Source organism: Pyrgilauda ruficollis, unplaced genomic scaffold, assembly GCF_017590135.1.
Source record: "Pyrgilauda ruficollis isolate IOZ18807 unplaced genomic scaffold, ASM1759013v1 scaffold24, whole genome shotgun sequence".
Classification (NCBI taxonomy): Eukaryota; Metazoa; Chordata; class Aves; order Passeriformes; family Passeridae; genus Pyrgilauda; species Pyrgilauda ruficollis.
This window is the reverse complement of record NW_024523648.1, coordinates 5,092,360-5,105,900: the sequence shown is the minus strand read 5'-3', so window position 1 is coordinate 5,105,900 and position 13,541 is coordinate 5,092,360. Positions and strand designations below refer to the sequence as shown.

At 36.5% G+C, this 13,541-nt stretch overlaps 1 protein-coding gene across 2 annotated transcripts in view; it reads left to right on the top strand.

Moving 5' to 3' along the window:
* Positions 1-13,541, top strand: part of ARHGAP18 (Rho GTPase activating protein 18) — a 68,544-nt gene that overhangs the window by 50,785 nt on the left and 4,218 nt on the right. For both annotated transcript variants that reach the window (XM_041470125.1, XM_041470126.1), the window contains 6 exons: positions 539-698; positions 3,339-3,421; positions 4,676-4,882; positions 5,700-5,843; positions 11,329-11,453; positions 12,673-12,734. In XM_041470125.1, coding sequence (XP_041326059.1) covers positions 539-698; positions 3,339-3,421; positions 4,676-4,882; positions 5,700-5,843; positions 11,329-11,453; positions 12,673-12,734 — 781 coding nt within the window. The remainder of the gene's footprint in view (positions 1-538; positions 699-3,338; positions 3,422-4,675; positions 4,883-5,699; positions 5,844-11,328; positions 11,454-12,672; positions 12,735-13,541) is intronic.

Below are 13,541 nucleotides of genomic sequence, written 5' to 3'. Positions count from 1 at the left end.
GCAAGACATTCAGCTATTCAGTTACACAAATCAGTCCCTGTGTTTTAAAAAAAGAACTAGCCTCACCTTAGTGTATATTTTGATAAGAAGCTGTGTGTCAACACTCATAATTGCCTTATTTGTTTATGAAAATGGCCATGTATGCACTACAGCAACACCCTTGGGTAGCAGTTCCAGAATTGCTCTGTATATCAGACAGTCTTGATATTTGGGTGGAGGGAAAGTCATGACCCTTATGTGCTTGAGTATGATATCTGTTTCGTATTGTATATTTATTCCATGTGGCCCTGGCTCAGGCCATGGGATTTTTTTCCCATATGATTTGACTGCTGCCTATTAATGTGTGTTTACTTGCAGTACTTCTGATCCCTCTCACATTTATCTGTTTTGTAGCAAAAGACCAGCAGCAACTGGAGTTAAGTGATATTTCAGATGTCCTTCCCCCCTTTTCAAAGTGTGGAAAGTATTGCTGTGTGTATAACGCGTGACTTCCAGCAGCCAAATATTACTGGTGCTCTCTGTATCCATTGCATTTCAGGGTCTTTGCCAAGAACTGGAAGCAAAATTTTATGAAGGGACTTTCAACTGGGAAAATGTGAAGCAACATGATGCAGCAAGTCTTTTAAAACTCTTCATCCGTGAACTGCCTCAGCCACTCCTCACTGTACAATATCTCAAAGCTTTCCAAGATGTTCAGAGTGAGTAGTGTTCTTTTTGTCTCTGCTGAAAGAATTGATACCCGTGCAGAGAAGTGCCTCTTTGTTGAGAAACAAATTGAATAACAAAAATATGAGTTCTCCTGAGAAAAGGTGGGCATAATTTTGCTACTGTGCAAATAACATCTTTCATGTAACAGCTATTTTAATAGCTTACACATACTATGAAAGCACATTTTCACTTCCTAATGTTTCTGATAGTAGTTAAGGGGTATACAAGGGTTACACAGAAAATGTATATGACAGTATCAGTTTATAAATAGTGTTTGCTTCAAAAGAAAACCACAACAAAGATAAGCAGTTCTTCAGGAAATACAACAAATGATAATTTATACTGGTTAGGGTCTTTTATCCATTTATAAGAGGAGAAGTTAGAGCAGAATAGTCAGAGCTGCTGATAGTCTGTGGTCCCTTGAGATCAGCAAGTTCTTGTGAAAATGTCCTCTTTGCCAGCTGGTTACAATGCAGCAAACATACTGGCTGTAACTGGAAGAGAGTGGGCTGGTGATAATGAATCCAGAGTGAGAACCCACATACATTAACTCCCCAGTCAACACAGGACTGCAAGTTCTAATTCCCTTGCCTGCAGGCAGAGCAATGGCTCATTTCTAAGAGGGGCTTTCATAGAATTACAGAATATTTTGGGTTGGAAGGAATCCACAAAGATTATCAAGTACAACTTTCTGAATGGTCCGTATGGGGATCAAACCATCAACCTTGGCATTATTAGCACCATGCTCCAACCAACTGAGCTAAACTCAGCATCAGAGAATTCACATGGACAGGCAAACTGACAAATATTCTTTAAAATTCTTGACTCCTGTCAAGTCTCCCAGGTCTGAGCTGCCTTTCAATGTTGTCAGGTTGGTTGGAGTTGCTCTCCAACCTGATGGTTGCTCTGGCCTGCTACACAGTGTTGTTGATTTTGCAGCACTGAGTGTCAAGTTAAAACTGGCCAGAACACTTTCAGATGGTGCTGGCAGCTCCACAAGGTTGTTTCATTTACTGGATAGTGATTGGAGCCAGGAGGGTTTCTGCTTGTGCTCCTGAGCTGTCTGAAGGCTTATGTGGTTTTACTTACCCAGAAGTACTCAGGTGCCAGGATCCAAACCACTTTCTGTATTGAACCAAAGGATTTGCTTCAAAACAGACACAGCACTTCGTAGACTCCATTTTTTAAATAGTTTTTCTTGTTGGTTACATGCAATAAGATTAGGTGGTAGAGAAAAAGGACCATCTTTGTGATAGTAGTCAGTGTTTTTCATGATACTGTGACTAATTAGTGTGAATAGAATTAAATATTTAAAGAACAATTTGAACAATTTAATTTGCTAATTTAAATAATGTAAGCAACTAAAATTCAATTGTTACTTAGGTGAGCAGACAGAAACTCTTCATTTAAATAACGAATTTTAATTGTTTTGCAATTGTATTTTTGCTTATTTTCCTAGGAAAAGATTGATTCTCATTGCTTTTTGAACATTGTGACATATGGTGTTTTGAAACTAAATTTAAGCCTCACTTTTAGTGTGTGTATGTAGATAACATTTCTCTCACTACTTGATATTTTAAATGATTATGCAATTTGCCACTCATTTATTCAGAGCCTTAATTTTTGGCGTGGTAGAAGGTAGTCAGCAAGGTGGGGTTTTTTTTTTATTTCATCAATGAACTTTTATTTTTGTTTGGTGCTGTCCCCTGAGTTGATTTGGATGAAATGTATTTGAAATATCAATTCAGTTGGAATCCCAGCAGGATGCATGAGAACAGCCCTGTTGAATCTTGAAATCAGGTGATAAAACTATGTTGAGCGGGTACCCCCTTCTTCACTTGTTTTATGTATGGCCTGGAGATTCCTTTTCATTAGGAATCTCCTGAGAAGACTTGCCAGAGAATGTCCTCTAAAGCATGACAGGAGAAAGTTTATCACAAGTGACAAATGTGGGGCTTTCTGCACTGCCAGAATGTAGGAGCTCTTCTAGGAGATGTAGGAGTGTGGGGATGCATTCATTGTGCAGCTTGGGTGAACGATGGACCGCTGAGCAATTGGTAAAAGGCAGAAGCAACATTGCTTTTCTTTAATTGCCTTGTTTGGTGCAGCACTCTCTGCTGTAGATACATGTTAAGCTTCTCTGCTCTTGCTTTTATCCCCACTGGTTTGCCATTGCAGCTGCTGTTGGGTATGTCGCTGCAGACCTGCCTTACTCCGTTACATGTGGTATTCCTTCTGTGTGGGTGACTTGGGAGATCGTGCGACTGTGAAGGCAACCAGAGAAACTGTGAAAGCAGTGTTGGATATACCCTTTGGTGTGTGGGGCACAGGCTCAGAAAGGGAAGAACCGTTAGCTATCCCTTCTTGTAGCATTGCAAAATAAAGAAGGAGTCACAAGACATCTGGAAAACAGTGCCAAAAGACTGCTGAGTCACACCAACTGAATCCTAAAAGAACATTTAGAAATGAGTATCAGAAAACCAGGATCTGCCAGTCCTTTGTCATGCTATGATAATTAGCCATATGTATACATTCAGCATTTTGCAAGAAGTTTTAACTTGGAAATCATGCTTTTTGAAGAGTACAAATAACAATTTCAAAATACTGAGGTCTGTGTGCTTTATTGGCAGATCTCCCAACGAGGAAACAGCAACTGCAAGCTTTGAATCTTTTGGTTATCCTTCTACCTGAAGCAAACAGAGACACCCTGAAGGTTAGAATTAATACTATTTTCCTGCATAAATGTTTCGTCTGTTTCTGTGAATCTACTGTATGAATGTCATTTTCTTTTGAGCATTCTTTTTTTTTTTCAGTTCAGAGTTAATGCTGAAATTACTGACTCTTTTTATTCCCCCATAGTTCACATAACTTTGGGAGAAAAAAAACCCCAACAACTTAGGGCCCAAACTCCTCCCAAATGACTTTAAAGAATGTGACTTGACATTTTTCCAGGATTGCAGTAGTAATCTCCCAGTGAGCACCCTTTTTTCTTAGAAGTTTTTCTCCCTTTTTTTTTGCATCAGTCATTATTTTCAGTGCAAAAAATAAACAGTGTTAGAATACAATGAATGTGAGTTTCCCTTTATGAAGTGGGTTTAGCTCTTCATTTTTATTCCTCACTTTTCTCTGTGCTGTTTTTTCTACTCTCAATAAAGTAGACATTTACACTTCCTGTTGCTTTTTGTAGCATGTTACATGGATTCTTCCAATTTGTGATTGTCCTTTTGTAGCAAAGCTATTAATGTTTCATATCAGAATATGCTTACTGTTAAAGCTGTTACAATCAAGAATGAATGCAGGATTTGTGTAGGATGCAGAACATTGTCTATTACAGTCAAAAAATCCTACTAGGTCTTATTGTTCAAACAAGACTTTCTTTTTGAGTTTGTTTGTTTTGTGGAGGCAGTCAAGAAGGCTCCTGAGTTGAGCTACAAATATCTGGAACCAAATTAATTGAAAATTGCCAGTTTCTAACTGGCTACCTGTCATTCACAATGCAGTGCTTTACTTGTGAATTGCTTACCTTACAGAATTAGCCACTCCATGTTTCCATAACTGTGACAGCTGGCACTACTGTGTTCACTTTCAGTTTAACAAATGCCAACAGTAATGTCTTCACAAGCATCAGTGGGATGCTGCTTATACACCTACATAACAAAAGTTTTGAAACAAATCTTACTGTGTAGGGCCTCAAAGTCACATGAATGGTTTTGAAAAAGTTAGCCACAAAAACAACAATAATGTTTTACTTCATTACTTGAAGGAAATGAAACTTGCATTACTGTTCTGTGAATAAATATATTCACACTTCTATTATTGATTGCTTTTAATGTGGTTTTATTAGCAATTAAGAGCTCTTTCAAAAAAATATGCAACATTGTGTTTCACTGATATGTTAATTTTGAACTCTGCGCATGCTTCACTTTTCACACGCAGGGTTGAGTTGAAAGTTCTGCTCTTATTTCAGGTACTGCTTGAATTCCTCCAAAGGGTAATTGATCACCGAGACAAAAATAAGATGACGTTGAAGAATGTTGCGATGGTGATGGCCCCAAACCTTTTCACGTTTCATGGATTTGGCTCAAAGACTATTGAGCAAAGCGAGTTTGTTATGGCAGCTGGGACAGCAAATGTAATGCGCTTTATGATTCAGTACCAAACACTTCTCTGGACAGTAAGTGTATTTTTAAGGGGGGGTTGGAGGATGATAAATTTCACAACAGGGTATCTGAATAGAGAAGTCATGTGAAGTTACATCCGTGATTTAGAAAAGGATCAGACCAATCCAGCTGGGTTCTTGGTCATAGGTAACTCTTATGGGAGCAAAACAAAAGTGTTACATCTAATTTTAAGCTCTGGTGGTTAGAGTTTTAATATTGTATGTACTACAGGTGAACTCAAAAATAAGTCCTTGGGGAATATGTATATTTGGTCTATCAGTATATATTGCTGTGGGCAATTCTTTTTGGCTTAGAGTTATTAACAGGAAACACAGTGTTTGAACTCATTGCCCTCTTGGGCCAAACTTAATATTATATAAAACATGTTTTGGTAAAGCATAAAGTTGTGTCATGGTCTTAAGCAAAGTTCTAGCTTAGACAAACTAGACAAGTTGGATGTGTGTTGTTTGTTGGCAACTTGAAAGAATTTTGACTTTTGCTGCATGTGAGGAAAAGTAATTAGCATCGTTTTACATACTAAGTGTCAAGTGAATGTTTTTGGCTGACAAAAGTAAAAACCCTGTATGATTCCACCTCTCTTCCCCTGAGAAGTTACTGAATGGAATATTTTATCACAAATGGAGTGGTTTTAAAACCGTTTCACAATTTCATATTATTTGAATCTGTATTTATTTTTTTATAGTTACAGTTACATTATAATCTATACTGGAAAGAAACACTGTTTTTGAATTCTACCTGGTAATCTGGCCGCTTTAAAAATTTTGGTAAGAAAATTATGTAGTTATTCCTGCTTACTCTATATTTATCTAGATTCCAAAGTTTATTGTTAATCAAGTGAGAAAACAAACTGAAAGCCAGAAGAAGGAGAAAAAGGACAAAGCTATGAAGAAACTTCTGAAAAAGATGGCATATGACCGGGAAAAGCATGAGAAACAGGAGAAGACTCCTAATGATGTAAGGAAACATACATCTGAAATGCTTTATTAATAGGATAGCAATTTTTAGTGAAAAAGTGGATAGAGCAGAGGGGATATATATATATTTTTAATTGAGAATTTCAATCGATAGCAAGTCAGTGTCAATTTCACAGTTTGTGGGTTACTGGCATGACACATTTAGAGGATTGTACTGGTTTTTTGTTTGTTTTCCACTGATTTTTCAGAATATTTCTGTTCTGAAAAATGATAAGCACTGAACTCTTTTTCCCAGTGGTTAGCTAGAACATACACAACCTACCCAACCCAAGAAACCCCAAAGGATGAAACAAACATGAAAAACTGATGAACTGCTTCTTAGGCTGCTATTGTCCAAGTGGCTACTGCCAGCCTACCCCAGTGTATATAACCCACAGTTCAGTATCTCTCCTTTAGCTAATTGGCTTCTGCCATACGCATCAGTGATGTCAAGGCATAAGTTTCAGCATAACATTCTTCACACTTTTAAAATACAATAATCCTGTGACAATTGTAGTGTTAATTTTTCCAGTAGTTCAGAAAGATTTTATTTGAGCTGTTCCCATTGACATCAAAACCTTAAAAATATATCTCATGCATGTTGAAATTGTTGATAGTTTTTATAATTACAATTTTTTGAAACTTTTTAGCCTATACAATATACTACCTTAATTACAAAGCATTTGAAGTACATTGTTCCAAAGTTAGTTTAAATACACGAGCAGGTAATACCAAATACGTGTATTCTGATACCATAATGAAAACGTGTCAAATTTGGGTGGTGTGAGAATCTCTCATTTGGGTGGTATGAAAGTACCCCCTTGTGGGTTGAAATCACAGTGAAGATTCTGGTGAGGCAGAGTCATCTTGTGGTCGCTGGTAGAAATGCAGTCTGCTCCGAGCAGTCCGGTTTTTTTACCAAGCGTGTGTGCATGTCAGACTGTTCGCAAAAAAAGGGTTGTCATATTCGTATAAAGACATTTTTTAAACTTTTAAGCCAAAGCAAATAGAATGTGGCAAATGAATATGCTATGTATCCAGGAACGGCTGGAGACTTATATTTCAGTGTTCCTACTTCATTTTTTATGCAGTATTTGACACATATCTTAATGTCCAAAATTAATTAATTCCCCAGGCATCACTTTGCTTACTTTCGTCTTTGTCTATATGCAGGAATCTTTACACAGAATGATATACATATGATTTTAAAATAAAGCTAATTAAACACTGGAATTTGTTTTTCTTGGTCTAATAAGAAAAAAATTCTTTTAATTGAATTCACTTGAGTAGATGTGATTCACTTAATGCTGCCATCCTGTGTTCAACGCTGGAATAACAGCAAATACACTGAAAAAAGTAAATGCTGTTTCAAGTTCAGATATTAGATTTTTTTTTATAATTCACTGCAAAGATACGTCTTTTTAATCTACTGGGGAGTTAGGGCTGAGGTCTTTCAGAGTAAATTATGCCTTTCTAATCCACTGGGGATATAGAACTGAAGCCTCGTGTAATATTCTTATTCAAATGTAAATGTAAAGTTACTATTCAATGATTTTCTTTAAACCCTAGAATTCTGTGGAGATTTTTGTCAAAATTAAATGGTACAATTTTTTTACAAATCCTTCATGCTTATTGCAAGCATTCAGTAATTTTGGGTGCTTGAGAACGTATTAGTCTCAAAATCATATTCACAAATTTGTAAGGCTTCATTGTGAATGACAATTTATACATTTTTCAAGTAAAAAAAGTCTCATTTTTTCAGGAAAATTTATTGGTTTGGGTTTTCCTTCTCCCTAGTTTTCAATTCATACTGCTTTAATTTACCTATGAGGTAAATTTCCTGTGCAGTTCTTGAATTATATTTAACTATCATGCGGCAAGTGAGGCACCCATACATGTGGTGAATTTCCCACTCCATGGAAACTTGGGAAATGTTTGAAACTGTTTGAAACCTTCACAGAATTCACAGAATCACTAGATTGGAAAAGACCTTAAAGGTCATCGAATCCAATCCACGCCCCAATACCTCAGCTAAACCATGGCTCCATGTGCCACATCCAGTCTTTTTTTTTAAAAAAAAAACAACTAATTACCTTGTGTGCTGCTGAATAAAAGATGAGGAAAAATTTCTATTTTCTAACACTTGCTGTGGCACCCTACATGGTTCAACATAGATGGACAGAACCTGAGTCACCTCCATATTCTCCAGAAATAATTTCGTGTCTGCATTCTTATTAGCAGTTCATTTGGATAAAATTTCATCTTAGCTCTGATGAGGCCTCTCTATCAATCACATTTCTCCTTTTGAGACAGAGGTTAAAAAGCATTTACTGCAAACTACAGGTGAGATCTCTGTACAGTGTTGAATGTATTAGAGGGCTTGTGAGGGTTAATTGCTTTTTGGGATACCTATGCATACCTATGGCCCCAAGTCAGTGTTGGGGATTAAGTCTTTGTGTTGGTGTTGGGCTGAATAATGCTCTAGACAGACAAAGAAAGATGCCCTCAGGACTGGAAATTTACCTACTGCCTTTAACCACATTTCTGCCTTCTGTCATTGTATTCCTCTGCCTGGTGCAGTTGTTCCAAAAAAGGGAGCTGTCGTGTGAGCAGCACAACGCAATGCACTGGGCTGAGCTACTGCAGGTTATAAAACCCATTGTATCCCACAGCCCTTCTGTTTGCGTGATCTGTTTGAATTTACGCAGAGTAACCTTTCTGACTCCTGCTGAATATGTCACTCATTGCAGTGCCAGATTATTTACTAAAAAAAATTGCTACCATTAAATAATTTCTGTGTATGGTTTTCTAGTTTTTTGTCCCAAACTAGGTGCAATATTTTGCAGCCCAAAGAGAACAACTGCTTTGCATTTCTTTCAGCCTTTGCCCTTCATGTAGCAAGATCCTTTTGAAAATCAATTTTGTTCTTCATAATGTTCATGCCCTATACCTGCTTGGTATACTTTGCACCTTGAATAAGTATGCATAATATTCCTTCATTAGTGAAAATATTGCATAGTTACATTTGTCTCTGCACCTAGAGTGAAAAATATTTAAGTGGGTCATGAAAAATGGATTAGAAGAAACTGGAAAAGATCTACCCCAGATCCTATAGCCAGGCAGCTGCTCTCTCTGTGTTATATAGGTTCCAAGCCCCTCTGAAAAGCAAGGGTTTGAAGAAGATTACTACCTCACAGGTGACTGCTGTGCCTGCTGCAGAATAAATGTTGTAGGCCAATGTATTTTCCATCAAGTAAGGATGTGCTGTCTTCAGGTTTTTTTAATAATGCAAGTACCTAATTCAGCCAGGGGTTGCAGTGTTTTAAATCTGACCTGAGAGGCTCTGTGAGGCAGGGGAAGAAACTTGCAAACTGAGTAGCATTGGTGACCCACTCTTCAGTGTGTTGTCAGTCCTCTTATAGGTTCATATTTTAATATGTTGTGATATGGAGCCCCTCACCTGGAGTATTTTGGACTGTGCTGTGCAGAGAATAGGTCCTGTTGTTCAGCTCTTACAGGTTTTAGGCCACATTTTCTTTCATTTCATTTTCTTTCCCACCAACCTGAACAGTGCATGGGCTCAGTTTCTGTTTTCTCTATAGTTTGGCAGCATGAACATATTGTGCAGCTAAGCATGATTTCTCCTGGAAATGCAGGTGGTGAAAGTGGCAAAATGCATTAATTAGCTGAGCTAATAATGATTCTCTGTGAATAAACAAAGTATTCTGTTTGATCTGTGACCATAATGTTAGAGCTCTGTGGACATTCTTGTTCTTTTTCTCATATACTCAAAGTAGACTGCTTTTTAAATAATTTATCATATGCCTGCTGTGCAGCAAAAAAAAAAAAAAAAAAAAGTTATCCAGCTGAAAGTTGGAGAAACTCCACTAAAATCAACTGAGACGAAATGTTCAAGAACTGTACACAAAAATGAAAGCTAGTTTAAATTTACCCATTTGAATTTGATGGAAGACCAGAGAGGGACATCTATAAACAATAATTTTGTCCTTAAAAATGATTTTTTTTTTTTTTTTTTTTTTTTTTTTTTGCCAGGATGCCAAAAGTTTGGAAAGTGGCAAAAAATTTTTGGCAGGATTTACTACCTAGCAGATGGATATAGACACTGTTTCCATAGGTGGAGGCCTTAGAGAACAGATGTGACAAATTTAGAGTTAATGTAGGGGAAATTTCATAGAGATCTCTTGCAATCTTACAAGTCTTTGATTCCACAGTTACTATGTGGAAAATTCTCAAGATCATGATTCTTACTGCTTTAGACAGAAATAGTTATGATGTCTAGTATTTTTAAATCGACAAATAAAAAGACTGGACACGAAAGGATTGTTTGGTTAAAATTGCTTACCATAACTCATCATTTTTATAGTAACGAGCCTTCAGCTTTCTCAGGAAGCTGTTCTTCTCATTCTGCTCACGTTTGTACTTGTTCTGTACTCATTTAACTCTGATGGTTTCAGAGAAGCTATTCTAGATTCACAGGTGCCCAGATTTATTCATTGATTATGGAAGAAAAAATGTTCAGCCTTGCAGTTGGGTAAATATGGAAGGGTGTGGGGTGGGAAAGGAGACAATGAACTGTCATAATCAACCTTGAATACAGAGACTCTTATTTTCTTTTCCTATCAAAATGAGTAGGTTTGGGTAAATGATAATGTAATAGGAATAGAAATATTTCCAGGAACAAAAATTAGGACCTTATTCACAAATAAATTATGTCTTTTGTAACTTCAAATGTCATGTACCTGCAAGTGGAAGAGAAAAGCTGTCCTTTGTCCTCCTCTGTAGCTAAAATGATTAATATTCATCATCAAGGACTTGTGGGTTGCAATAAAATACAAATCCGTTATATAGTCAGACTATTATGTAGGGAAGGTTGCCTAACTGAATATATTCTGGACAATAAGAAATAGGAACAAAAACCTGCAGTAGTGAATATCTGTTTTTAAAAAATGAAATTTACAAAAAGGAAAGAAAAATTCTTTATAGTAGACTGATCTATGAGTACTTTGTGTTTTCTGTTTTGTTTGGTTGGGGTTTTTTGGGGCAGGAAGTTCAGATTAAATTGAACTGGGCAGGTTTCTTCCGGAAGTTTTGGCAGAGGGTTGGTGTGGGAGCACTGCCTGGTTTTTGTGCCTGCAGCAAGAATTTTCCATATCAGTGTCACATGCTTTTTATCATACCAAAGTGTGTTTTTAATATAGCATAATTGTTATTGCTATTCTTAACATCTTTGAAAAATAATTAAACACTACTGTTCCTTTGTTCTGAAGTTCTCCCTGTTGTTAAAAAGAGCTTTGAAGGTCGGATGTAATTTACTGAACTGCTGCGTAGGTACTGCATGTTTGCAGAGAGGTGTAGTAGATAGTGAAGTGCAGAGCACTGTACTTACTTATTCCATACTGTATTTTGAGAAGCTCATCAAAGCCAGCTGCTAGCAGCTTTATTCCTCCACTCTTATTGCTTTGCAGACTGATGTTCCTCAGGGAGTGATACGGGTGCAAGCGCCTCATCTTTCCAAAGTTTCCATGGCAATACAGCTGACAGAAGAACTGAAAGCCGGTGATATAGTAGCCAGGTTTCTCAGCCAGAAAAGGTATAAACACATCTTTGTTTTGTTATCATGCTGGGAGAAGTGCCTCTTCATTTATTATATCAAGAAAAAAGTTTTAAAATACTCAAAGTCTGGGTCAGTTCATGAACTGTTTGGCTGAATTTAGCTATCAAAATACATGCTTCAGGAATTAATGATTTTAAATGTTATTAAAGCTCAGGAAACCTTTAGGAATACATGAGTGCTGTTAGTAAAAAAATTAATTGCTATTTAATCTGATAGGTCAGGAATAGTTTTGTAATTTTGTAGGGACAAGTCAGAAGAGAACTCCAAGAAAATAGAGGAATGAGGAAAGAAGAAAGATTTTTTTTTTTTTTAAATAATGCATTTATGTAAATATATAATGCATTTATATATATAAATGTTTAAAATACCTGCATCATAAAGTCACCCCAGGACATGCATTTCTATATAACAGTATAATAAGTACTGGAGTATAATGATGTGAAAATGTCATGCACATTAAATGATTTAAAACAAAAGCTGCATTTTAGTCATTCAAATCCATTTAGAAAGGGAGAAATTTTAATCAATCTTTTGAAAAAAAATAAAATTAATGTACGTGTTCATCATATCTAGCTATTCATCTAAAGCAATAATCTGGTACACTAGTGGAGATTAAGAAGCTACTTTTTCCTAAATGCTGTTTTTAGAGTTTTACACCATTGTCAGAAAGTTATTTTCTGGTTAGGCTTTAGCATATATTATTACAAATAAGCAGTGAGAATAATAGAATCCCTTTGTAATACAGGGACTTTATTTTTCCACTGTATGTTTTTACTTATTTTAGTCGCAGTACAATTAAATCCAGCAAGAATGCGTTTTTTCCCACCCAACTATAAGGCGTTTTCTGAAATATGGCCTATTTGAGGGTAATACTTATTTTTGCTGCAGCAGTAAAAGAAAAATCAGAGGGTAAATATCAATCTACTTGCTAATAACAATGAAATTCTTTCCTAAAACCTGCAGCTTCTTCATATTTATCTTATTTTACCTTTTCTAGTGTATTGCTCACTTGCAGGGCTGTTCGTTTGCACTAGCATGCAAGGGTATTCTTGTTCACTGGTTGTGTCAGTAAGGATTTCTGACGGGGGGAGTGCTGATTTTAATTAGCATAATTTCTTCCATAATTCCATGTCTAGGTGGCTGATCCACAAGCACCTTTGTAATGTCATCATTCATTGTGTTCTGTTCCCCACAGTGGAAATGTCCAAACACTCAAGAAAGAAGAGGTCTTTCTTTATGAAATAGGAGGAAATATTGGTAAGAATGGCTTCTGAAGAACTTATTTTGCTAGAACAGGATTCCTTGGCACATTGTCCATGGGCTTCACTGTGGTTGCATTTTTATTCATGTCCCTGGTTCTCCCTGACACTAAGGCAGACAGTTAACCTTGCGGAGAAGGCAGCAGAGATGTTGGTGTGATCATTATATTTGTAGTATCTTACTATCTGTCCCTGAGGATGTTGGCAGCTGTAACAGATGTTCCTGATATGTATGTACAATGAATAAGCACAGAAAGGTTGAATACAAAGGTGCTTGAAGTTCATCTTATTAATCTCTTTGTATTGAGGCATAATAAGTGAACTTACATTCCTTCATGTTCTGCATTTGAGTGTCACTTTGGGGGGAGTTCTTTTTTGGGGGGAGAAAATGCTCAGCCAGAAAGATGACCACATAATAAAATTTTCCAACAGTTAGTCTTTCCTGGTCTGCTTATTCCAGATCCTTTTGATTAAAGTAAATAGCAGATAAGCAAAGTTAATGCCAAGGATAATTCTGAGCACAGGTCTAAAATTTTCTTCCATGAATGCAAGAATATTTTTGCATTGGAAATCAGTTTCTAATCAGAGTATTTTTCATATGCTTAGGAAAACAAAAGGAGAAGTAGAAAGCAGTAGTAGATTGTAGTAGTAGTAGTAGCAGTAGTAGTAGTAGTACATTTACTTTTTCCTTAACTGTGACCAGTTAAACTTATTTGGCATTATAAAATTACATGCAGTACTTCTCTTCTTTGCAATGCCATATGTAAATTGCTACTTCTAGCATTTTTGTTTTATTCTAATTGCT